The 27,334-nt window shown below is 38.6% G+C and overlaps 3 protein-coding genes across 3 annotated transcripts in view; 1 reads left to right on the top strand and 2 right to left on the bottom strand.

Moving 5' to 3' along the window:
• Nucleotides 1–1,051: 1,051 nt before the first annotated feature.
• On the top strand, nt 1,052–3,929 carry LOC306771400 (carbonic anhydrase 4-like; the record flags this gene model as incomplete). The annotated part of the gene is made up of 9 exons (XM_079260567.1): nt 1,052–1,207; nt 1,428–1,503; nt 1,630–1,656; nt 1,756–1,926; nt 2,027–2,175; nt 2,282–2,377; nt 3,333–3,411; nt 3,498–3,661; nt 3,741–3,929. 9 exons carry the CDS (start codon nt 1,052–1,054, stop codon nt 3,927–3,929), a joined length of 1,107 nt encoding a protein of 368 aa, XP_079116693.1.
• Nucleotides 3,930–6,181: 2,252 nt separating this feature from the next.
• Nucleotides 6,182–15,798, bottom strand: mmp25b (matrix metallopeptidase 25b; the record flags this gene model as incomplete). Its single annotated transcript, XM_079260566.1, has 12 exons — nt 15,730–15,798; nt 15,536–15,627; nt 13,875–14,007; nt 13,599–13,743; nt 12,982–13,286; nt 12,640–12,819; nt 9,204–9,288; nt 8,897–8,979; nt 8,563–8,715; nt 7,871–8,164; nt 7,045–7,271; nt 6,182–6,256 (listed from the first exon to the last, which is right to left on the bottom strand). The coding sequence occupies exons 2-12, from the start codon at nt 15,617–15,619 to the stop codon at nt 6,182–6,184; spliced, it is 1,764 nt and encodes a 587-aa protein (XP_079116692.1). The 5' UTR covers nt 15,620–15,627; nt 15,730–15,798.
• Nucleotides 15,799–20,991: 5,193 nt separating this feature from the next.
• The window catches only part of pax10 (paired box 10), a gene marked incomplete at both ends in the record, with an annotated part of 6,507 nt that continues 164 nt past the window's right edge, over nt 20,992–27,334 (bottom strand). The window contains 6 exons of the mRNA XM_079260353.1: nt 20,992–21,092; nt 21,230–21,362; nt 24,517–24,590; nt 24,949–25,105; nt 25,245–25,327; nt 26,968–27,162. Coding sequence (XP_079116479.1) covers nt 20,992–21,092; nt 21,230–21,362; nt 24,517–24,590; nt 24,949–25,105; nt 25,245–25,327; nt 26,968–27,162 — 743 coding nt within the window. The remainder of the gene's footprint in view (nt 21,093–21,229; nt 21,363–24,516; nt 24,591–24,948; nt 25,106–25,244; nt 25,328–26,967; nt 27,163–27,334) is intronic.

Genomic DNA, 27,334 nt, shown 5'->3' with positions numbered 1-27,334 from the left:
GGTGTGTGAGCAAAAAACAACACTTTTGACCTCCAGGGGGCGTGGCTATTTCATAATCAAAATATTGACATATAGAACTCTGTAGGAGGGGACTGCCATCATATCTAGCAAATTTGGTGCAGAAATGTTGCTTTATGGGGGAGTTATATCCGTTTAATTTTTCATGGCGAGACATCAAACTTTGAGCCCCCGCCCCTCGTAAACTAAGTCTCCTAATTAAAAAAATAACACAACATTTAATCACACATGTCTCCTGAACATCCTGAGCAATTTGTGGCTCAGTGGGATAAAAGCTCTAGGACGAGTTCGTTAAAATGCGAGGCGCTAAAACGCCAAAATATTGACTTTGACCTAAAATGGCCGCCTTCCTGTCGACATTTCACCATGACATTAAGAGGATTTTTTGTTCGCCCTGTCATGTAGATCATGTGTATGAATTTTCATGCAGTGGCGGGGCACCTAAAATAGGTGGCGCTCTCGTTCAGTTTCGCCCGAACGGTCACGAGCACCTCAAAATATCAAATTTTTCGCATTCCCTTGGGAGGTTACGCAAAATTTGGTGAGTTTTCGAGCACGTTCAGGCCTCCAAAAAAGCCATTTAAAAGTGAGGAGAATAATAATAATAATAAACGCTAGAAATACAATAGGCCTTCGCACCGCCAAGGTGCTCGGGCCTAATAAGAAACGCTGCAATTACAATAGGCCTTCGCACCGCCGAGGTGCTCGGGCCTAATAAGAAACGCTGCAATTACAATAGGCCTTCGCACCGCCGAGGTGCTCGGGCCTAAAAACAAACCAAAAAAAGAAAACTCAAAACATACATCATGACAGGACAACTGCAGGCAACAGCCAATCTGTGCCAAAAGATCATAACCAAATGGCAATTAAGGTTGGGGGTTTGTTTTTTCTACTGGGAAATAAAGCTGAAACAAGTTTAATATGAAGAAAGTCCTTAAATCTAGTTATTCAATGAAACAAAAAATTCAGACACGAAGGCAACCCTTACTTTGAAGGAATGGCTTTGGACTTGATCTAAATGCTCATATTCCTAATGACTGAAAGCCAACCCCCTTGCACATTCCAGGAGGATGGTTTGAGTCCTATAAAGAGGGAAGAGGAGGTTTTGCAGTTAACAGGATCGAGAGCTGTTAACAGGACAGATAGGAGGCACCTGAGCATTAAAGGTGAGGCACCTGTTTTCAGGCAGGTAACCTATATGGCTTGAAAGAATTGACTGAAACATTTATCTTTTTTTCATATTTTCCTTGCTTTTCTTTAACATTATTCTACAACTTTTGCTTCTTCCACTGCTTAGATGTTTTTTTTTTCTTTTTTTTAAAGAATGTTTTAATTAATTTTGCTCAGCTTGTTCACAGGGGAATATATCACGATTAACACTTTCTCTTTTCACTTCTTTTCTATTTTAGATGAAGTGGTTCATTGTAGCTGCAGTTGCTGTGTGCGTCAGTATACCCGGCGCTTTGTGCGCCTCAGACACAGTCGGTATGCAGATTTTTTTTTTTTTTTTTTAAATTTTTTTTTTTTTTAACTTATTTTCCCTCTCTCCAGGAAATATTATTTCATAACTTTGTATAGGTGAAGCACTAATTTTTTCTCCTTCCTCTCCAGCCTGGTGTTACCATGACCCAACTTGCAGTGAGTTTATATTATATCTAAATGACCGCATATCTGTTGTCCTGACCTGTTAGTTGCAGCTCCAACTTTCGAGCAACTTAAGTCTCTTCTCTTCCATAGACGACACCACCTGGCCAACTATTGCTCCCCAGTTCTGCAATGGCACTCGCCAGTCTCCCATTAACATCGTCTCCGCGTCTGCCACGGCCAACGCCAACCTGACTGCGTTCAACTTTGAGAACTACGGAAACACCTCCGTTCTGAAAAAGATCAAAAATACCGGGCAAACAGGTGTGGAAATGGCAGCTTTGGTTCGCTTGCGTCACTTTACATTTAAATTTCAGGTGATTTCTGTTTTAACTTTTTTTTTTTTTTTTCTTCATCCCTTTAGTCAAGGTGACCCTCAGATCTGGTGTGAAGGTCTCAGGAGGAGACCTGTCTGAAGCATATGACAGCCTGCAGTTCCACATACACTGGGGTAATGGTTCCTCTATCCCTGGTTCTGAACATACTGTGGATGGCAAACGTTACCCCATGGAGGTAAATGCAGTTTATTTTATTTATTTATTTATTTTATTATTTTGTAAATTTAAATATTTTTCAGTGTCTTTGTATAAAAACTTATGACTTTCCTTGTTTCTCCCAGTTACACATAGTAAACAGCAAGTCATCCCTGAATGGCAACACAACTCTTGCTGTTGCAGACCCCGAAGGACTTGCTGCTCTTGGTTTCTTCATTGAGGTGAGAAAAACATACGATGAAGTTTAATTGCAGCTGTCATTCTACCTTGGAGTATAGTAGATTTATCTGCCACTTTTTTTTTTTTTTTTTAAACTTATAACCAGCATCATGGCCGGCAGAATTGTGTTCTGTTGGTGCCGTATTGTGTCAATAATTTACTTTCGCAAGAGGAGCTTTATGACCCCTCTTGATTTTTTTTTTTTTTTTTTTGAGACTGGGTCTTGGTCTAACTTCAATTTAAAAGTGATCCAAATCCTCATTGGAAATCTTTGAAGGATAATTTATCATTGGCAGCTAGGGCTATTTTCAACATATAAGTCTACAGTAACTGGTCAGTACTTGACCAAAGTTATGAATACTACTATCAGGAAAAAGAGAATACATATAGGGAATGTTTAAAATTTTCATCTATGCAGGACAACAATTTAAGATATATAAACATGGAACCATCATCACAATATAGCCAAGAGACTGTTGATTATCTGTTTATCTAGAAATTTAATAGTGTGTGTGTGTGTATATACATATAAATTGAAATGTAGGACTATAACGTAAGGTGGAAATGACAAAATAAGTGGAAATGAGCTGATTGTGGAGGTTTGCATGCTCCAAGTGCTTTTCTACTTTAAGTCTGAGTCTGTATTATTATTTTTTTAATTGGCCCATTGCTGAATTCACATAATACTGGATCTGACAAGGAGGAGGGGGGAGGAGAAAGTAAACAGAATAGAAAAAAGTGAAGAGACAGGGGAGGGGGGGGGGGGGGGGGGGGGGGCAACAAGAGGGAGAAGTATCCACCAGATAGAAATCAACAGCTTCAGCTGTAAATATGGAAAACCAGACAACCACCAGCTACAGTTGCAAGGAAACAAAACACAGCAAAATGACAAAACATCTGCAACATATATTCTGCCACAATTGCTACTGTAAACTTATTTTGCACTTTTCTTCCCAGGTAATGTCAGGCAATGAAACTGGGCAGCCGGCCAGCTGGAAAAATCTGACATCCTACCTGTCGAGCATCGTAGACAAGAGTAAGATGACTCCTCTTGTGGATTTTACATTTCTGTTGCTGTTTGGTGAAAGTTAGTCTCTTCAGCGGTCATTTATTTGTCCTCAGACCAGGCAGTAGATATCGCACCTGGGATTTCTCTGGACAGTCTCCTGACTGGAGTGAATCTCACAAAGTATTACCGTTACCACGGCTCACTGACCACCCCGTCCTGTAACGAGGCTGTGGTTTGGACTGTGTTCAAAGATCCAATCATGGTCAGCAGAGATCTGGTAGGTTATTTTACATATATTACACAGAATGACAAATCTTGTCTTTTCAAACAGCTGACTGTCTCTATCTCCCTTCCAGATTGACCTCTTTAGCTCAACGGTGCGTATCTCAAACAGCACTTCACCTTTGATGGTTAACGTCTACAGAAACCTGCAGTCAGCACAGCCAGTATCAACACAGCCAAACAGCGGCAGCTTTGTCCCATCAGGGCAATACTCTCTGGTTCTGATGGTCATAAGCATCATCGGCCTTCTGACCAGGTGTTAAAGCAAAAAGAGAATTGAAGCTGAAGTTGCTGTGATGCAGGTCAACCAGTTAGAGGGGTACATGCTCCTCTTTTTTAATGATAAAATGTGCAATAAATGCTTTAAGTGCCTTCCAGCATATGTTGATGAAACTGTGCCATAGCAAGACTTTAATTCCACTGTAGCTCTCTACATCTATATAATGATAAATAAAAATAGTTTGACATCCATATTTTTTCCTTTAGTGTGGTGGTCCCTGGTGTCTTTTCAGGGTTGGGACTTCTGTAACAAAGCTTGTTCACTGCAAGTTTTAAACTGTATATGGTATCCAAAATTATATGTATAACAAACGATGCACCAAATTAAATTTTTTCAGACCAAAAATGTAAATTTTTTTTTTCCTTTTTTTAAAAAAAAAAAGAAAAAAAAGGATGCATTACATTTACTTAATAGAGTTTAGTTTAGATATTCAGCAGTCTGAGTGTTTTGATGTTACATTGATGGTGGCCTGTGTGAAATGTTCGTAGTTGGCAACAGTTGCTGATAATTTCTGTTTGTTTGTTGGTTTTATATTGCTGCCTGAGTTTTTATTTTTAACGTGATTTTTATGTTACCCTCATAAGAACAGATTTACCTGCTAATGATATGCTGTTAAACTGAACTCTAAAAAGAAACATCTGCTGCATCTTTTTGTTGGTGTGATGAAGGACTGACATTTAACTTGAACACCTTTTTTATCTGAATGATGTACTCTGCATTTGTGTCTGACATTGTGATGCATAACTTGTATTGTAAAACTGACCTCCTGAGCTCATTAAAAGATTTATCCATCACATTTTCACATTCTTGTTTTTACTATAAGTTGCTAAAGGAAAATCATGGGTTTTGTGACATTACATGATGTGGAAGAAGAGGAAAAAAAAAAAAAAGTGACGCGTCGACCTAAATCCCATTGTAATGCTTGACTAATGGCAGCGTTTGATCTTGTGTTCACAAAACCATTACTTTACGCAAACAAATCTGTGCACATTTCCCTTCAAGCCTGCTTTCCTGCAGCTGGAAGTGAGAATCTGGTTTTTCATCACACTGGTTTTAACCTTGGCAAGTGATCTCTGCCATTCAAAACTTAAACTGGTTTTGATAAACAGCGTAACTGAGTGACAAAAGTGTTGAATAATGGTTAACTCTGTGTATTATTGGAGTATTGTGAGAAAAATGAAGTCTTTTGAAGTAAACCTAACTTGTCTCCAACTTATATTGCTGCCTGAGTTTTTATTTTTAACGTGATTTTTATGTTACCCTCATAAGAACAGATTTACCTGCTAATGGTATGCTGTTAAACTGAACTCTAAAAAGAAACATCTGCTGCATCTTTTTGTTGGTGTGATGAAGGACTGACATTTAACTTGAACACCTTTTTTATCTGAATGATGTACTCTGCATTTGTGTCTGACATTGTGATGCATAACTTGTATTGTAAAACTGACCTCCTGAGCTCATTAAAAGATTTATCCATCACATTTTCACATTCTTGTTTTTACTATAAGTTGCTAAAGGAAAATCATGGGTTTTGTGACATTACATGATGTGGAAGAAGAGGGAAAAAAAAAAAAGTGACGCGTCGACCTAAATCCCATTGTAATGCTTGACTAATGGCAGCGTTTGATCTTGTGTTCACAAAACCATTACTTTACGCAAACAAATCTGTGCACATTTCCCTTCAAGCCTGCTTTCCTGCAGCTGGAAGTGAGAATCTGGTTTTTCATCACACTGGTTTTAACCTTGGCAAGTGATCTCTGCCATTCAAAACTTAAACTGGTTTTGATAAACAGCGTAACTGAGTGACAAAAGTGTTGAATAATGGTTAACTCTGTGTATTATTGGAGTATTGTGAGAAAAATGAAGTCTTTTGAAGTAAACCTAACTTGTCTCCAGTCTCCATCTGTTGTCAGGTTGCACCCCTCCCAGGGGACAGACGATTACATCACAGAAACAGCAGGTGTGGACAATTTTTTCTGGGAAAAAAAAGCATTAAAGAGGCTATCATGTGAGTCCATTTATTCTCTAGAGCTTATCAGATTTACCATTTGAAATCAGCAAGCTCCCCGGAGACGGTGTTTTGTTCGATGAAATTCACTTCAAACAATGTGACACAATAGCCAGAAATAACAAGCTACTGTTAGCTACTCAGGTTAAACAGCATTCATTCCTAAATTTTTGCTACTGTAACACCCGCATTTACTATCTCAGATAAGTGTGCCATGTCACTGCGGTTCAGGGGTTGCCAACAAAGCTGTCACTGAGCCATTTTGTGCCCGAAATGCAAGCATCTTCTGCCTGCAGGTGCTCCTGGATGGTCACAAGACAACTCTGCCAATTCGATATCTCTAAAGTTCATGATAATAGTTAACAGATAACCACCAACAGAATTTACAATGAATAATCTCATCAAGGTTTAATAAAGTATTCAATTCATTTAAATGAATTTTTCTTCATAAAATCCAACTGTCATGCTCCAAAATCTAAAAACAAAAACAAAGCAACAATAAACAGCAGGTCCTTTGTGTTCATAGCATGGCTTTTTTTTTTTTTTTTTTTAACAAATCATATGTCTTAAGGTACTTTAAAATATGCAGATACCGTAAACATGCACAAATATGTGTGTGACACTGACATAAAGAAAAATGACTCATAGCATCTTTGTGTTGCCTGTGTGTTTGTCATTTGGTTGTATAAAAGCTTATTAAGAAGAGGGAGTATCCCATTGGCTGCATTGTGGTGTTATGTTTCCTTTTATCCTTGGCTTGATGTAATGCAACATTCCATCTAGAAATTGGAACATGGGAAATTCTATAGCATAGTGTAAAGTGGAACCAATTCAATGAATTGACAAAATGCGAATGAGACAAAATAATTCCAGGAAAACAGTCTGCGATTATATCATTCTACACATACTTTTAATATTAACCCAAACATGTGAGCTGTAATGTTGTGTGAGGAAATTATGTAGAGTCTTTATTACTCTCCATTGGGATGTAGGGAGTTGCACAAAAACCAGCCGCACATCTTTAATCTCGTGTCAAAGGACAAGTTCAGGGAAACCCAAAATTCAGACTTTGTATTGCTTCACTGATTACCAACATAACAGCGATCAAGAGGATCCAGTTGCTCTTCAGCGACTGAGACGATCCGCTTAAGTCACAGCTGCATTTCTTTGGGTTTTGAGGAATTGGTAGGGTGGGGTTCAAACGAGGTGTTGGACATCTGAGCCAGTCTACTGCGGTGGATTTAGGAGTGACATCGTCTTGGGTCAGTCCTCCACTCATGATCCAGTAGAAGCTGTCCTTGAAGAAATATGCATCTCCTAAAGAAAATCAGCACATTTGGCACATTTAAAATCAGAATATTAATTTATACCTGATACTTGAATAATTTCTGTGTATTTATGGGGAATAAACCCTTTGAGATGCATTTTTGACTTGTTGGTACACATAAAGCCTAAACATTGTATAGGAAAATCTGCATTCTTATTCAGAATAGGTTGAATAGAGTGTGTTTTATATGAATTGACCAGAGATTTTTATAGATGTTTGAATTGTATTTTTTGCCTCATCGGTAGAGTTTCATTAACAAACCACCATCAGGAGTTTACTAAGGAGTAGCGTGTACATAACGAGTCAAATTAAGCAGAACGGAAACAAAGTTAAACTCTTTTTTTCTGTTTCTATACGTTTTCTGATACATTTTCTACCTACAAAATTAAATAGTTTGGCCAAGTCTTTCATTTAGTTTGTTTTGCTTGGAAACGCCTTGGTTACGTGTGTGACACTCATTACTCTTATCTTGATTTTTAGCTTCCACTATCAGGTGTGCCAGCTGAAGAATCTCACCTGGTCTGTCCAGCCTTGTTTATCTACAGCTCGTGTCATTCACAGCACATTTATTTATCTAATACAACGCTACCTTCTCCCCAGCTGATAATGTCGTCCATATGGGTGGGCATTCCTTCCCAGACACCGTTGTCCCGTGGGTAGCCTTGTTCTGGCTGCGTGGTCACTTGCTCTCGCTTGCGGCTCTCATCGAACCTCCAAAACTGACCCCCGCTGAACAGGTAGGTCTTGCCGTTGTGGGCCCAAATGAAGGCTGCCTCCACCCTGTCCACCAGCGCCCCACTTTTTGTCTTCATACCCCAATCAGAGAGGGGCCGGGGATACCCACTCATGGCCACTGTGTCTTTGAAGACCCAGTACTCAGAACCTGGAGAGATGAAAGACAATATTACTGAGTTGAAATGATTCTCTGGTTTAGGAAGTTTGTTGAACGATGGTACTTTTGTTTAGTTTTGCAGATTTTTTTTTGTTTTATTTTTTAATTAAGACGAATATATTAAGGAAATCAGCCACAATATGAAAGCAACGATGATGTTGAAACGAGAATACAATCAGAGTTAAAGAAAAGTTTCATCACTTGTTTTTTTAAAGTCTAAAATTGCATTTGTGATTATCGTTAAAACCAAATATGTCTTCTACAGTGATTATTCTACCCATTAATCCTTCCTCAGATTAATCACAGCAGACACTCAAAATAGCTCCAAAATCTATTCGAACCTTCTGCACTGATTCACAGGTACCTGAGCGTAACATTTTCTTTCTTACCAATGAAGAAGATGATCCTGCTGTCACTCTTTCTCTCATAAACCGCATCGATTTTATTTGTTTCTGGTGGAAGGCCAATCCAGAAATTTTTGATCTGTGCCGGTCTCAAAGACACCAACGACCCATCTCGCTTTGTTCTCCAGAACTGTGCACCTTTCCAAGAAAAGAGACACCAGCATGAAGAATTTACTCAGAAACAACACAGCCGATAAAGTGGATCTCCAAGAATAAATAGTTTAGATTTTGCAGGAATTTTTACACTTTTTCTTCCTTAAGTTTTTTTCTGTGTGTGTGTGTGTGTGTGTGTGTTTGTGTGTCCTGGATGTTTTATTACCTCTAAAGAAAAAGACCTCTCCCCGAATATTTGCTATTGCATCAAAGCCTCCTTGACACCGCTCATGGAATGAAGGATCAGAACTGGGACAGAAAGAGTTTTTTAAACCTGATCAAACTAGAGTATTTTTATTGGATGTAGTTAGATAAAGAAATCACTAGAGGGCGTAAGAAGACCCAACATGACCACTGTGAGTCTCCTTCAGAGTGCTCTCAAAACTATTAATTATAAGACCATGAGTGGAAGCAGCTGGTCAGTGCCTCTTGTCTGTATAGAGGTGTAGAATAGTTTCCTTGGGTTAACTCACGACTGTGTTGGTCTTGGGGGTGGTGGACTTGGAAGACGTGGGATGTCAGGATTAACGCCACCCGGTCGCCCAGCATCTCTTAAGCCTGTATAACAATAACCACAAACAGCATGATGCCAAGGGGGAACTGAAAGCTGATGACAGCTTAAGAAAAACTTGGGACAAACCACATTCTTTGCAGTGGAGTGACAGACAGCATGTACATGTTTACTTTTCTTTTCTTTTCTTTTTAAGACCCCAGTGGAAATTTTTCAGTAAACATCCCTCTTAGTGCAGCCTTACATGCTCCGCTAAAGATAACTGGGCAACATATCACAATACTGGACACAAAATTTGCTTCAATACTAGGGAACACAGATGTGAATCGGGAACTTATGGGTATAACCAGTACTCACTGGTGACCACACAGGCCAGGCTTATTAGGGAACTACTAATTAGTTACCAGACAAAAAAAAAGAGGAACATGGCAGGAACAACTGCTTAGTAATCAGGGAAACAAAGAAGGAATGAGTCAGGGACTAATAGACAATTAAGCAGTACTTACTGGTGACCAAGAAAGACCAGCTGTTCACTAAGAAGCCTGGTGGTCACCAGTAAATACTGGTTAATTACCCTTTAGTGCCTGGTAGTCACCAGTAAATACTGGTTAATTACCCATAAGTGCCTGGTGGCTACCAGTATATACTGGTTAATTACCCATTAGTGCCTGGTGGTCACCAGTATATACTAGTTAATTACCCATTAGTGCCTGGTGGTCACCAGTATATACTGGTTAATTACCTATTAGTGCCTGGTGGTCACCAGTATATACTGGTTAATTACCTATTAGTGCCTGGTGGTCACCAGTATATACTAGTTAATTACCCATTAGTGCCTGGTGGTCACCAGTATATACTAGTTAATTACCCATTAGTGCCTGGTGGTCACCAGTATATACTAGTTAATTACCCATTAGTGCCTGGTGGTCACCAGTATATACTAGTTAATTACCCATTAGTGCCTGGTGGTCACCAGTATATACTGGTTAATTACCTATTAGTGCCTGGTGGTCACCAGTATATACTGGTTAATTACCTATTAGTGCCTGGTGGTCACCAGTATATACTAGTTAATTACCCATTAGTGCCTGGTGGTCACCAGTATATACTAGTTAATTACCCATTAGTGCCTGGTGGTCACCAGTATATACTAGTTAATTACCCATTAGTGCCTGGTGGTCACCAGTATATACTAGTTAATTACCCATTAGTGCCTGGTGGTCAATAGTAAAAACTGGTTAATTATGCATTAGTATGCGGTGGTCACCAGTAAATACTGGTTAATTATCCATTAATTCCTGATTCACCCCTAAGGTGTTCCCTTTTAACAAAGCAAATTTTGTGTGACCAATAATTGACTTAATCTGAGAGCACCATTGACATTTTCAATTGATTTTTTGATAAGAGATAAATATTAGTAATAGATGAAGAAAAGGAAAAACAAGTGATTATTGTGTGAGATTTATATCTGTAACTTTAAAGGGATTTTTAAAAGCAAAGCTCTGATCTGAACGGGTGTAGAAATACAAACATTTGAAATGGAATTTTTGGCCTGGCGAATATTCAGCCAGTCACGTTCAATCCACATCAGGGGTGAAAGTAGATCTAAATCCTTGTCTGTCACTCTGTGCATTTTAAAATAGCATGGTCAAAACCCAAACAAATAAAAACATTTCAATATTTTCCTGTAGGCTGCCTGTAGATCTATAGAGACGACAGGAATTAAAAACAACTTGACAATATGTTAAACTATTTCTTTTCATTTTAATCTCTTGACCTCTGTGGACCAGTTGTGGAAAATGTCCCAGTGCATTAAATCAAATGCCCTGATCTCCATAGCAACCGCTGTGTTTCAGAAGAAGACGCACATACACAATGAAATCTCCAGTTGTAAAGGCATAAGCAGTTTATTTTCCGAGCGGTTCCATGTCATTAAAATGGCAAAACGTAACACAGAACACCACTACTTACTCTCCTGCTGAACTTAATTAGGGTGTTTTGCAACACATGTAAAGACATTGGAAGGCTGGCTGCAGAGGAGACCACCAGGATCTTAATGAGGGGAGGGGGAGAGAAGCAGGGCAAGAGCCTTGAGGAAGAGAAAGAGATGTCTGGCCAAGGTGGCCAGCATGGACTAAAACAGCACCGATGGTTCTGAAATGAATTGGAATGACTTCAAATGAATTATTAAATAGATAAGGTCGTTATCAATACTTCATGCTAATAACGGATTTATGTTCTGACCCAGCTTGCAGTCATGACTGGTTCTGAATGAGCAGCCGCCCTCCTAGGTACTACATATCCCGCCACTGAATCTTTTAGTGCTATGCAGTACTGAACCATACCGAAACACTTTAAAACATTAAAATATCACATCTTTCCAATACCATAGCAACCTAGTAGCATGGTTATAGATTAAAAGGTTAGTTTTCCCACATTTTTCAGCAAATGCTTCGAAAACATTGGTGTTTATGTATAGATCATCTCTAAATTTCACATTTGTTAACACTTTGACATGCAGAAAATGTAGTAGTAAATCCAGTACCGTCACATTGTTTCAAAAACATTTCCAAAATAAGATTTGGCAAACTAACACAACAATTTTGACCAAATTTTTCTAAATTGCCCCAATTGAGCGTGGAAATGATCAGTGTCATGTATAAACATCAATTAGGAGTAAATCAAGCGCCATCCTGACAAATGCAAGGATTAACTGCAGTCCTTCACTTTATGGGTTCATGAAAATACTGTAATTTTGGATATTTTTTAAAACTTTATTTGAAAGGGCTGCTTTTTTAGCTGTGGACCAAGTTATGGAGTAAAAATACGTTTGTTTAATAAGGTTAAATACAGAGTGTTTTTGTAGCAAATGCTGAATGTTGTTACATGCTTGGGAAGTGGTTTCTCTTTCTAAATAAAAGCAGATTAGATGAGAAATGGAGGTGAGTTGTAATGATACCATGTTCTGCTCCTTTTAGCTCCCATGCACTCAAAATGACATACTGCAGTGCTGACATTAGTTCAGTCTTTGAATTTTAGCTTTTAGGCTTGAATGCAGACCCTGGGACTGGTCCATCTGCTCTACCTGTTGCAGTTTTTCCACCTTACTTACCCACCTGTTTCCTTCATTTGGTTTTCCCTTTTGAATTTGTATTATGATGGGTTGCTGCTGTTTTTCTCGTTGCTCTTTCTAAGTTATAAACATACCTTTAAGTTTTCCATCCCTTGTCTTTTTAAAAGTCTGCATTTAAACCAGTATTTTACTGTAAGGCTTCGTAAATTCACATTAAAATAGTTATTTCCTGGGACTTAAAATGTTAATTCATGAGAAGATTTCTTACCAGAAAAACAGAGAGAGAAGAGGGAAAAAACACAATAAACAATTGACCGTGACTGACCGTAAAGCTGTTGGATGGCCAGTGTGTCATCCAGGGCTAATTTGAACGTGGTGGCGTCTCCCACAGATCCCTGATAATACGGTCGCATGATGGACGGATTAGATGAAGAGTGAGACAGGCCCAATGCATGGCCGAACTCGTGCACTGCTACTGTGAACAAGTCTGTGCTGCTGCCGTCACCTGTGAAAGTAAGACTTTTTTACAATTTGGATCAAATCTGTAAAAAAAAAACAAAACAAAACAAAACATGCCAGGGAATCTTCTCCCACTTAATTAGGTGATGTTTCTACGTTTAAACATGTTCTGTATGTTAGAAAAGTTCATTTAGACTCATCCATCTACCTCCATAACTCCAGATTTCATGATCATCAAAGTGTGTGTCACCGGCCACCTCATCCTTGCCAGGAAAGAAGGCATGAGCAAGGGTGCCACCCTGCCCGTCAAAAGGGTACCCATCATCATGGAGCAAGCGGGCAAAAGACACTCTGATGTCCCCTCCAGCAGTGGTGTCCCTGTTGTCATGTGGCAGCTGATGGAAACTCAAGGGGGCCGCGTCACTCCATGCTTTAAAGGCGAGAGCCAGAAGGGTGTCCACCAAATTCTTAGAGAGGCCAGGTGACGTGGATGGCATTGGGTAACTCTGGACGCTGCAGATATCACAACAAATCCAAAATTTCATCATAAACCAGCTACCGTTGTGTTTATTAAGAAACTGTTTTTTGGGGGGGGGGGGTTTCATCTTGGGGATATTTTTATTTAGAGAATTTTAAAATGATTAATATTTAATTTAAAAAAATTCTTTCCTCAGTGGGATTATTTAATCCTGACATAATCAACAGTGTTTCTCGCACATTAGTATCTGTTTGTTTGATAAGCAAGCATGACGGAAAAACCCAACGGCAATGATTCATATGCAGTAAGGTAGTAATGAAGCCACAATAGCATGACAGGAAACATACCTCCATGTGAGGTCTGTCTTATGCCACTTAAGGCCTGACAGGGCATATCTTTTCCTGCGCCTCCTCTTCCTTCTCATGTCCTCCCCTCCAACAATATCGGGGAGAGAGCATCGTGGTGTGGACATGAGTTTTACCGTTTCACTGTCTGTAGGAGAAGTTGATTATGCACATGTATGTTGAAACTGAAGAGCGGATTACAAGGAAGTAACAGTCCTCATGTAACAGCAGACATGGGAATGTAATATACACATGATGTGCATATTATAAGGTCGTTACCGAGCAACCCAGTTTCCGGGACCCCGCCGAATCTCTGCATGACACGAATGGCATTCTCAATGCCCTCTTTGGTTTGCAGTTTGCTGGTACGGGGGTCAGGAGGAGGAAGATAGCCATATCTGCTCAGGAAGTCCTGGACAGAAAACAAGGAAAGCAGAAGAAATGAAGCAATGTCCAAGAAACAATTACAACATGAGACAGGGGACAAAAAAAAGGAAGCCTTATTTCTTTTTTTTCTTTTCTTTTTTCTAGTGCATTACTTCATGGTTGTGGAATCTTTAACAAGCCCAAAATCTCAGAAAACCAACAACTTAGAGACTCAGTTTGATGCCACAAAGGTTAATGTTGTTCTGCTTATGACTATGAACCCGACCCAACCTGACCCAGCCCTTCCCTCAAAAGGCAGCTTGTCTAAAGTCTGTTTCCTGTCAGGATTACAAAATCACAACCTTTGTTGTCAGTTGCATAAAGCGCTAGAAGTATTGAATAACTGAGCTGAGGAAGGTAGGCCAAAGCAGTTTTGGTGCAGGAGGAAATAATAAAAAAAAAAAATCTGATTCTTCACACTTATTCCGAAACTTGAACTTTTTCAGTCTCCACCCATTTTCAAACCCTCTTGCTATGATCAAAAGTAAAACGTGTTGGCTCAACTGTGTTTTTGTGGTTTTTACACACAACAGATATTGTGTGCTGTGATATGTGCATGCATCTTACTATCCCCAGTAGTCTATTCAATATAAAATACAATCATATTACATGTAATTTCAAGTTGGGGATAAGCACAGAAACGTTCATTTTCATTACATCCTATGAGACATAAAATCCCCATGGCAGAAGGGAAACTTCTTTTTCACATAAAAGACACACTGATGCTCAGAAATGTGAAGCTACATGGACACAAAGTTTGAGGAACAACGCGAGTGAAGTTAAACAGATAAAGCTCTCGGATTTCCAGATTGCACTGGCTTGTATTTGTCAATCATAATCAGGAAACGAAAATTGATTTTCTATTGTCACATGAGGCAAAAGGCAGTTTTCCCCTGAAGGAAGTCATAAAAATAGCATTCATGCTAAACAAACTGGGTCTTATGAACCTCAGGAGTCATGTAGAAACTGCCTTGTGTCCAACAGTCCTGCTTCACCATATGCCGCCTCTGCAAGATTCAACCCGTGTGTGTCTGGCACAAACTAACACATCCTTGCTCTTGCAACGTACCTTTTCCTCATAACATTTTCAGTGGATGCATAAGACATATTAATGAACATATTAGGAAGTAAAAGCTTTATTGGCTCGCACTCAAAAAATCCTTATCAATGAAGTGATGTAGCTACATCCTCCTTAACCCTTCAGAGGCAACAGGAAATCTGGATATGTAGAATAATGAATGAATGGGATGCTGGTCAAACTTTATCTGGCCGCAATGCATGAGTTTACACAGCCATACAAACATGCAAATGCTGATTTATTTAATTTAATCTTATATTTGTTAAGTATTTAAAGTGTTATCCATTTTATGGAAAAGGGTGGGATGCGATAAGCTTTACTTCTTCTCACTCATATTCGAAAATATTATATTTTTCTTACTTTAATACATTTGTATGTTACATTTAGGTATTTGGAACATAATATATATTTTAAGTGTTGATAAATTCCCACTCACCACGGCTTTGCTGTACTGGTTTGGCACTGGTGATGCGCTTCCCGTTAAGTTCCATATAATCCACAAGAGAAGAACAAACTCCATCCCAGTCACTGCAAGTAAAGCACTTATTTACCAACATTTCTATTTCTCTGAAGATTTTTTTTTACAGGATGGCATCATCTTAAAGTCTAAAGCCCCGACACAAAGCTCACCGTTGTTTCTCCTGTGAAGCTCCGCTGTCTCCTGAGACTAGGCTGGGCTGATCAATAGACTCAGTCTGTTCACACTCAGCACTGCACTCGCCCGGTTTGTGGTTTTCTTTTTTCCTCTTCTTACTCTTTCGTCTTCTTGTTTTTGTTTCAAACATGCCGTGCTGTATGAAGTTTTGTGCAACTTGCACGGAACAAAAACGTCTTACTGCAAGTGTGAAATCATCTAGAGAAGAAGAAGCAACCCGGTGGCGGATGGTTTTTTTAAATTTATTTATTTAAATTTAGTTTTTATTCATACACAACTGTGCTTTCAGCTCCATTATTAAACGGATTGTCCCTATGAAGTTAGCAGTCATCAATTAGCAAACACTGAATGTTAATGTAAAATCTTTTATAGCTCCACAAGAGAATTAATTCAACAATTATTAAAATAGAAAGTGTTCTAAGATCAATTTTATACCATAAAAAAATTGGAATCTAACATTTACTGATTTGCAAAATCTTAAATTAAACTCACAATGTCTACTGCAAAACGTAAGAACACAAGGACAGTGTTGAGTGTAAGTGTAATATTTTTCTTTCTCTTTTTATAGAGTACTCTTTTAATATGGATTCATTTCATTTCATGAATTCTATCTCAACATATAAGGTTGAAAACTTATTTAGAAATTTTAACGTTTGATTTCAAAGTCATTATGAAAACCTTGGTGGTTAAACCACAAACATACCTCTATGTGAGGGTTTGTTTGTATAGTTCTATATTATGATGATTATTATCGTTAGTATTATACAGTTATATTTTAAAGGATGACATCTTAGACCATTCGCTTAAACTCACAGTGCCCTATTGTTTCTCTAAACTGCTTACATCTATCTCATTCTCATGAATGATGCCTCAGGAATTCTTGGAAGAAGCTTCAATCCCAAATTCCATGTAGAAATTATTAGATCTTAATCAAGGTCAAAGGTGAAAGGCTGCGGTCACGATGTTCCCACAAAACTGGTTTTGTGAGGTGCTTGGGAAACCAGGTTTTGGCCTTAGCTCAGGAATTCAAACCCTAAGTATGACAATTAGTGTAGGATAGATTAAAGGATGCCATTTTATACTCAAAATGCCAAAGGCTAGTTTCACTGTGACATCCTGTCTTTACCTTGTTATAATGCTACAGCATCACTCAGGACCATAAAGAAACTGCACTTGTGAAGGTGGAATTTCCAAAACTCATAGTTTAAAATATTCACAGCAACTAGATTAAAAAAAAAAACAAACAAACAAACAAACAAAAAAAAAAAACCTACTCTTGAAATGCCTACTAATTTTCAACAAGAACTAAATTACTTTGTGTTGCTCAAAAAAAGAAAAAAAAGAAAAAAAGAAAAACAAAACATTCAGGGATGACTAACGAAGCTGCATTAAGTTGGAGTGCTCTGGCATCTGAGTCCCATTATGTTTTGCTGGTGTGCATTTTTATACTGCAAACCATCACTGGTATTGTCTTTCCACCTCCCTCCCCCTCTTCCTCTCATCCCATCATTAATTTCTGTTCATCCTCCAGGGTCCTTGTGAGTCATGCCATTAGCACAAATTGTAGCCCTGCTAATGGCAGGCCATTTTCAGTCATGTCCAGTTCATGTCGCTGCCCTGTGGAAAATAAATGGTCTTTTGACTGCTTAGTGCTGATGTACTGCATAATCCAGTCATGCTGGTACCCTTTTGAAGGTGTGTCCAACAAATCTGCACAGTGAACTCTGGGAAACTGAGTCAACAACATGCATGCAGACATCAGGCTTGCAGATTGTGTGATTTGCTTTAAGCCGGACATGCACAACTATAGGTCTTCATGATGTCCTGTAACAGTCCTGTGACAGTCTAATCTCTGTTCTTCATCGTACATCTGTGTGATTGGTTTTTGCCTAGTTCTGTCAAAAGAAACCTGCTGAAACACAGTAGAAAATCATTACCTTAACTGTACGGTGGCATTTTGTTACGAGCAGATTTATGTGAAACTAAAAAAAAAGTCTGGTTTAATTTCTTTTAGCAAGGTTTTACTGATAAACTCTAAAATAAGACATCTGATTTTTCTTCAAATTCATCACTTCAGACACTTTTCAGTCAAAAACCTGGGGTCTAGACAGCAATGGCACTTTACTCAGGTTTTGCCCACATGGAACTTTAAAGCTTAGTAAAATATATAAGGCAGCTTTAGCTGTACTAAATCTAATTCATATTTTTAGAAAAATAATTCTTAAGAAAAGCTCAGATGGGAACATTTTGTTGCTTTAATTTCCTTGCTTTATTGTCATAATCTGCTCTCTTCCATTCATTGTGGTATCCTTGCATTAAACACCTGAATTTAAATGTTGTGTTTTTAGACCAAAACACCTATTTCTGCAGTCATGTAAATATTAAACCTGAGATGCTTGAGAGATTAAGGGCTATTTTATGGGGAATATAGATCCTGCAGGTAAAATGGAAGGTCAGGGAAATCCTATGAAGGATCCAGATTCCTGGAAAAGGCAACAGGGTTGTGTCGTATGTTGAGTTTTAGCTTGTGAACAGTGTTTGGTAAATTATTTGCTTGAGTACTTTGAGTGCAAACCTTTGCTGTTACAGAAAAACCAAAAATGAAAAAAAACCCCCACTATATTACCCTGAAATACTTTAGAAATATTGATTAAATCACCTTTATTCATCAAAACATTTTGTACCAGGTTTAATGACGATAATCTTTTAATCCTTTAAGAATTGCACGTATTTTAAAGGTGACCTCTATACCTGTATTGAAATAACTATATCTCTGCACACAAGATCTATTTGAAAATATTTGGAGTGAAATTTGTTAACATGTGTATCAGTGTATTATTTGGAAAGAAGAAATAAAAGATGCCACTTATACGGTCACTTCTGACAAAGTTTCAGACTTGCCTCAAAACCCAAACACTGTTAGAATGAATATGAATTGAAACAATGCAGCTCTAAACCTGTATTAAATCATAGTTACAATATGTGAATATTATCTCTTCAAAGGCCAACTATGATATAGTGAAGCAGGATAAAATTAAACAGCTTTAGTGCAGACAGTTCAAGTGAGATCTCCAGTTTGCCACCTTGTCCCAGTTTGGTATAAGCTACACTAAACACCCCCCAACTGGGGGACCTCAAGGTATGAAAGGTTAGGAGGCATCACATGCAATAATTTATAAAGATCATATTGTATATAAATATAAACTGAAATAAAAACACATCATATTCTATTCAAGTAACTTTGACTAAATTCTTTCATCTCAGCTAAACATTGCTGTCTTTTCTTTCTAAAAACAAACAAACAAAAAAAAAAAAAAACCCCAAAAAACCACAGATCTTATAACTAAATTCATAACACACCATTTTTATTTTCATTAAAGGGATCCAAGGCCTTCACAAAAGGGTTGACTCTTGGTATCTATACAGTACTAACACAACACGAGACAACAACAAAATCAACACAAATGACCGATGTGAACAAGTGAAAAGACAGTTAAATAAGAGCTAAAAGACATTTCATATGAGATGCATCAACAGAACCAATAGTCAGAGGAAAGTGAACAGAGCTTAACACTCTGCAAAAAACAGCAGCTGTACATTTGATTCATTTCTGCAAGTAGTTGATTGTCAATAGCGCCATCTTTTGGTCATGCACAGTTAAAGTCAATGCTGTTGTTTGGACAGTGTTGCAGTAATTTCACAGTTTATTCCTTTGAAACTCCTCCTTCATCTTTGATTGTCAGTCTTGAGAGTGCTTGCATTTGGTGGTTTATATTTGGTGTGCAAGGATGCTTGATTGTCACTGACAGAAAAGTTTCATTAGTGATGCACAAATAAAACATTACAAATAAGGAAAAGAAATCTCCCATTATGTATCACTGCTCAACCTGTTACTGAGCTGCTTCTGCTTTTCTGTGTTAGTTTATTTTTCTCTTTTTGGATTGGCTGGGTAAAACATATGTCTACATGTATTTAAAGTATAGAGGAAATAAACAGCCTGTTGTAGTTATTTAAAAAATCTGCCACATATGTAAATGTTAGATCTGATTAACGTATTTTTTTTATGATTAGCTAAGTTGTGATCGTTGTAAGGAATCAAAGCTGTCATGGCCACAACTTCGTTTTGACAAATTCAACTTGTGCTTTGATCGGAGTCCACAGTGTGCTACATTCTTCCCTCTAATAACATCTGACAAAAATCCACAGATATCTTCATCATACAACAGATGTCTGTACAAAAATATGCGGCTTCAGTGCTGGCAGGATAGACAGGATTTACACTTTTTATGGTACGTTTTTAAAGTTTTAGTACAAGTGATTGCCATAAGCGAGTCGAAAATCTTCACAGTAGCCTCACACAGCTTAGGGAACAAGCTAGTTATCACAATATCACTGAGCTGCTCAAGTAACAAGAAACTGTGGTTACACTTCACAATACACCTGATCTCTGCTGGAATTTACTTAGTACTTCTGAACTGCCTTTTTTAGTGTGTAGCAGAAAAATGGTTTGAACCCGTTTCCTCTGCATGTGTGAGTGAAAGTGTGACGTTCAGTCTGGAAAGCTTCAAAAGAAACACCTATCTCAAAGTTAAGAGCTACGTTTTATGAACTTCCTGAATCCTTTATAGCTTTACGTACTTACAACCTGCATGACGAAATGTTAAACATAAAAGTCGCATTACTGACTTTTTGGAGCTTTTCACCTCATGACACACAGATTCATAAGAAGTCTTGTCTCATAATTTTGTTTTTATAAATTAATTTAAATTAAATAAAAAACGATAAATGTGACAAAAACAGATTTAAACAATTGAACTCTTTAAAAGCTCACTTTCAGCATCCCGAAAGACAAAACACCCCGACTTAAATAGTATCTTCTCCTGAATTTATTTTAATCCTATACCCAGTTTAGATATCAGCATTAGCATCAGTGAAGTAGCTAAAAAGATGAGTGAGCTGATAATACTAAGACAATACCAGCATGACCAGAATACCGCCAAGTGCAACCAAAGCTGCTCCTGGTTGAAATTGTAAACATTTAATGCATTTCAGGGTCTGCAACCCAACGAGGCTTCCTTATAGTTCAACCCCGTGCTTCCTTAATACCTGTGTCCAAATATTATTTTTATGACACTTTTTTTTTAATGCACCCTCACTCCCACTACCCCCCCCCCCCCCCCCCCCCCCCCCCCCCCATACCCCTTTTTTTCTTCTATTAGTCAGAGACTGTCTGGAGCTCACTGTAATCTAGCCCAGTATTGACCCAGGTTCTGACTCATGCTCTGTGGCTCAGTTCCTGGGACCTGGACTGGCACTGAAACCCCAGGTGATATGAGCCCTGCATGGAGGAGAAGGAGAAGAAAAAAAGGGAATCAGTTCTGGGCTTAGTCTCATCTCATCTTTCTTTAATCTGATAACAGACAGACAGACAGACAGATCCTAAATGAGTCCAAATCTGTTGAAATGATCACCTACCTGTATTGGAGTTGGCTGAGGGAGGGGACTGCAGGTGGGGGGAGGAGTACGCCGATGAGTCAAAACTGCGTGGTGCAGAAGGGGATGGAGGTAACATGCAGGAGTAGGAGGAGGCCGACTGGGGAGGAATTGACTGAGAGCAGACACAGAAGTGGAGACATAATGATTATGACTGATACAAAGCATTATCACATTATTGTGTAACATTAAAAAAATGTAGCCATATTTGTGTGTGTGTGTGTATTCTAGTATTTCCCAATCCTAGTCCTCAAGTACAACTGCATGTTTTAGAGGTAAACCTAATTTTCCACATATTAATTAAATGAACGGCTCATTCACAGGCTGCAAAGAACTTGATGAAGAAGATCATTAATCTGAATCAGGTGTGTTGGAGTGGGAAGACCTCTAAAAGATGCAAGGCAGCGGTACTTCAGGACCATGATAGGGAAACAAGGCGAATTGCAGCAATGATGCTGTTTAACCATATGGAGGTGCTAGTGTACAACACAAAATCTGTAACTGCAACAAATCCAACATATATGGAGTTTCTACAGAATAAAATGTCATGTTAAATAATAGGAAATCATATAAAAGTCTGTGTACTTCTGTATTACTCTTTTATAATACTCATGTATGACAATGAGCACAAAAAGCAGAGTTGCATGCATATTTTAGATATACAGTTGTGCTCGTATGTATTCATTCCCTTTCATTAAAGAAAAAGCTGAATTTCCAACTGAAGACTTAAAAAAGGAACAATAACAAAAAATTTGCAAAAATATCATTTGGTAAAATAAGACACTGTTTTTCTTTTCATTTAATTGAGTTGAAGATTTAAAAAAAAAGCAAAAAAAAAAAAAGCAAAATGGTCCTGGACAAATTAAAGCACTTTTCTGTTGAACAGTGGGACAAAATACCTGTCAACAGGTGCAGAAGTCTGACTGAGAGGAACAGAAAACAGCTGAATGTACCGGAAACATTAAAGGATTGTTTAGCAAAATGTTAGTGACTTCATATGTAATAAATTATATTGTTTGTTTGCCTTTAAAATAAAAAAAAAAAAATCTATTGAACCAGAATTAAAAAATAATGTAAAGATTTTCATAAAATTTTGACTGAAATTGAATAAATCACTTTAGTCAATTTCAGCTTATTTTACAGGCAGCTTTTTTTCCCCTTCTTTAATGAAAGGGCATGAATGAATATGAGCACAACTGTATGTAGAACCATGAGAAAATCAAACAAAAATAAATTTATTCGATGCAATTAGACTAATAGAAATGGTAAACTCCCATTATCTTTTTGATCCTGAGAAATGTTAGAAAGAACTCATTTTATTCTGAGGACCCAGAGTTTAAGCATTAATTGTATATCGTGTTGATATACAGCTGATATGAACTTCTTCCCAGTGGGAAAAACCTGCACAACAAACAAAGACAGTTTCACAGAAGATCCAGATTTATATTACAGTGAATTTTATTAACGCTAAAATATTGACTGATAAAGAAAGAGCCATGAGAACAAGCAATATCTATAAATAACCTGAAAATGCAACTATGCAAGGCTCTAACACAGGGGTAGGCAATTCTGGTTCTCGAGTGCTGCAGTCCTGCAAATGTTAGCAGTTTCCCTGCTGCAACACACCTGATTAAAATAAATGGCTAACTAGCAGACTTGTGCAGAGCTTCACATCAAACTAATTAGGTCTCATGTGTGCCAGGTGCGTTGCAGCAGAGAAACTCCTAACATTTGCCGGACTGTGGCACTCGAGGACCAGAGTTGCCATCCCACTGCTCTAACATCCTCACTGCAATGTGACATTGTGAGGTTTTATTATAGTTTAAATGTGTATTTTAGGGCTGCATGGTGGCATAGTGGTTGGCACAGCAAGAAGGTCGCTGGTTTGATCCTCAGCTGAGGTGAGGTGAGCTTGTGACAGCGGTTCTGCATGTTCTCCTGTGTTTGCGTGGGTTCTCTCCTGGTACTCTGGCTTCCTCCCACCATCCAAAGACATGCATGTTAGGTTAATTGGTTATTCTAAATTGCCCATTGGAGTGTGTGTGAGCGGTTGTTTGTCTCTGTGTGGCCCTGCGATGGACTGGCCACACAGACTAAAGGGTGTACCCTGCCTTTTGCCCAAAGACTGCTGGGATAGGCTCCAGCTTCCCTGCGACCCTTCCTCGGATTAAGCCAGTGTTTCTCAATTCCGGTCCTCCAGCCCCCCTGCCCTGCAGACATGATCGTCCTCCAAACCACCCGAGTCAGATTATTGAACTTCCTCATCAAGTTCTTTGCAGACTGTTAACGTTAACTGTTAAACTGTTATTTTATTCAAGTGTGTTAAAGTAAGGTTACCCATAAAACATGCAGGGCAAGGGGGCCTGAGGACCGAAACTGAGAAACACTGGATGAAGCGGTTAGGATAATGAATGAATGTGCATTTTGCAATAATTTTACTGACATTTCTCAAGGCATTTGTTAAAACCGTTAGGAAAACTGAATCTTTGTATTCTTGCTCAAATAACCGTCAAATCCATCAGTTTGAAGAAGACGGTTTCAGTGTGTGTGTGTGTTAAAATGGACAAATTTACAAAGCTGAAGGTTTAACAGTCAGCGGTCTAATTTATATTCCATCAAAGAAAAACACCTAAATCAGTTAGGTCTATCATCAAAATAATTTAGATATTTTTGAGGAATGAACACATTTTTTTAATGTTTTGTTTTTTATTTCTTAAACAACTGGGTTTCAATTTCTCATTCTTTTCTTTGTGTTTCTCAGTAAATGCTTTTTGCAAGACCGAATAAATGGAAAGAGAAATGGTTTTATGATGTATTCCCTGTGGACTTCAACGTGTTTTTGAGCAGAGCCTAAGTCACCCCTGCTGTTGTCAGAGTGATGTCACAGTTCAGATATTATTATGCTTTTAGGCTTCCATACTAAATTTTGATAAAATGTCGCGACCTTACAAGGATTCTTCACCATGACTCACTCATTAAAAAGGTCATTAAATGTGACATGCTGATACTAACATACTTGTGACAGTGAGCTTTACTTTAGATACTATTAAAATGATAATTATTGTGATAGCAACATTAAGTATAATGAATAATAGATTGTAGTAGTAATTCAACTATAGCGATAGTTGCACTGATAGCCGTGGTAACAGTAAGAATAAATGATGCAATACTATTAGAGTTTTATCAGTAAGACTACAAGCTCTGTGGTGATGACTTGCTTTGATATAGTTTGGAAGGTGATGATGAATGATGAATGATGAATGTCCAACCTGGACTCCAGATGAGAACACAGACAGCGAGCTGTAGCTGGGCAGGGACGACTCAGCCTGACTCAACATGGACCCTGGAGAGAGACACACACAGAGCAGCCAGACAGTGAGCACCCACTCACCCACACACACACACACACACACAAATGTGTTGAGAGCATCTCGAGGTGGAAATGTTTAATATAGATGCACTCTAATGGAGGAACTCTAATGGTTTGCCTGGCTGCAAATGTCAAGCAGACCCACTCCGAGGTTTGTAATTATAAACTACTAAAAAATTCCTGTCACCAAATGTATAAATCATGGAGAGCAAATGTAAACTCTTGCTTCTAGTATCACCAATGTGCTGCTCGAACAAGCTAATAAGCATATATACTGTGATAAAGGGTGGCGATTATGACTCACGGAGCACCCTGTAGTGGCTATGTTTACCTGAACTGCTGCCATGTTGCTGATGATAGACAGATGTGTTGAAGGAAGTGCTCAGAGGGGCTTGGCTCTGCGAACAGGAAGTCACACCACCTGACCTCCTTTGGTTGCGCAGCTTCTCCTCCCTCCTCCACTTAGCTCTTCGGTTCGAGAACCACACCTGTCAGTCAGAGGCCTGTCACATCTGCTTATCATTTCATAATATTGTCATTTAAACTGCAAGCTCTTGACGTTTTTATTACAAGTTACATATCAGTTACACAAATCCAGTGTGATTAGATGGTTGAATTTTTTTTTACCTGTATCCTGGCTTCAGGTAAATCAATCTTATTTGCCAACCTTTCCCGCGCAAAAACATCTGGGTAATGTGTCCTTTCAAACTCTGTGGAAGACATTACAGAACGTCAAACACACAATGTAATTCTTGATTAAGCATGACAGGTTTACTAGACAGCATATTGTCCAACAGCTCTTCCTGCATGTGCTCACATATTTCTAACTCACTACATAGAATAAATAAGAAATTGATCTATAGATATGATTTCAATGAGATATTAGGATGCATATTGGATAATAACTACTTAATATCAGTATTACTAATTATCTTTTTGTGGAACATATAAGTCCAGGAAGCTGAGCTGTATCCTTACAACCCTATTTGAAATATTTATCTGTTGCACTTTGTATAAATTATTTATCATCATGGAACACGCAGAAATTTCAAATGAAAAGATGCAAGTTGAGAAGCTGCCTAAGCACTTTATTTCAAAGAGGGTTGGTGAAAACCAAACAGCAGCAGACTCCTCACAGCCTCTCATATAATTTATTTTAATCTAATTGTGCTTTTGTGTCTCTAAGTAAAAGTATAATTTTCGCCTGATCACATGACATGATGGATGAACATTTTATCTTGGCGTTGGCTGAGTTGTAGGGAGTTCATGTCAACAAGACTTTCTGTTTCAGATAATCATTTCTCATCATGGCAGTTAATTTAAAGTTGACAAACTGCTGACATTTTTGCTGTTGACATGTTGAAACGTGAATGCGCCCCATCCAGTAAGTGACAGCGTGAGTCATCCTCATGAACTCTCAGGATTCAGAGTCTTTCTGATACAATAAAAACAGTCAACGTCTGCAATGGTTAAGTTAAAAATCCCAACCAAAAGTATCATTTTATTACTGGACAAATTTGGAATATGCAACATCTAACAATGAAGCATTATTCATGTTTATGTTTGTCTCATACGAAACTATCACAGATTGTTATTACAGTCAATAACTATGTTTTAAGGTTCCACTGTGACACATGGTTAACAAAAAGAAAAACAATGAATCTCTAAATTAACTCTGTCTTACAAATTGTTATAATTGGTTTATTTATAATTGGCATCTGTGTCAACACATGATTGTTATTGTGCCTTGGCTGTGCACTGAGGTCAGTGTACCTCATTAATGTCATTTGCACGGAGTGACCACAGTGATATGTTTCCACTTGGCTGCACAGTGGACACTGCGTTCTTATTTAGCTCAAGGGCCTTCTGCAGCCACATCCAGTCAAGGGTGGCTCTCTGATCCCTCCCAGTGGATACGAGGCTACAAGAGCCAGATCCCACTGCATAATGCAACCCACAATAACGATGCATTATCAAAACTCTGCTGTGCATTTAGCCAGAGGCTTTTTGGAGCACATCAGGAATATTTTTCAGAGTTAAGATTGTGGATAATCTGTGTTTGGAAGCGATCGTGGCAATAAATTTCCCCCTGCAGGCACCGATAAAGATCCCGTCCTGCCAAAATTATGCACAGCCTGATTTTGAGTCGTAGCCTGATTGTTTCCAGTTTAACACAAAGCCATTAACAATGTGTAAAGACTATGATCTGATAACAAAGGTGTTGTCAGGGGGTGAAAAAAGCAGCAGGACAAGCTGCGTCATGACACACTGCTGTCTGGCTTGCGTCCATGGAGGGCAGTGATTGGCTGAAAAGCAAAAGAGAGAGCTGTGCGTGCTTGCATGGTCTGACCTTTCTCCAGAGCTTCGATCTGCTCCTGTGTGAAGCTGGTCCTGTTCCTCTGCAGCTTCCTCTTGAGCTGCAACCTCAGCTGAGACTCCTCACCCTCGTCCCGCTCTACGGGGACTCCTCCCCCCCTGCCCGAACCTCCTCCCCCTGCCTCACCCCCCATGCTGCCCTCTGTGTCCAGTAGACAGCCTTCAGACACTGGCAGAAAGAAATGTGACAAAAAGATGCATATGTGTTGAGAAAATTCCAACAACCAAGCAGCACGTTACAGAATATAATATATATAAATATAAGTTTTGTGCTTTTCACCACAAAAGTGTCGGTGAGACAGCCACAAGTGTCAGGCTACTTTACATTTCTTAGCCTTTTT

This window comes from Telmatherina bonti, assembly GCF_933228915.1.
Source record: "Telmatherina bonti genome assembly, chromosome: 21".
Taxonomy (NCBI): Eukaryota; Metazoa; Chordata; class Actinopteri; order Atheriniformes; family Telmatherinidae; genus Telmatherina; species Telmatherina bonti.
This window is presented reverse-complemented; position numbering and strand designations above follow the sequence as displayed.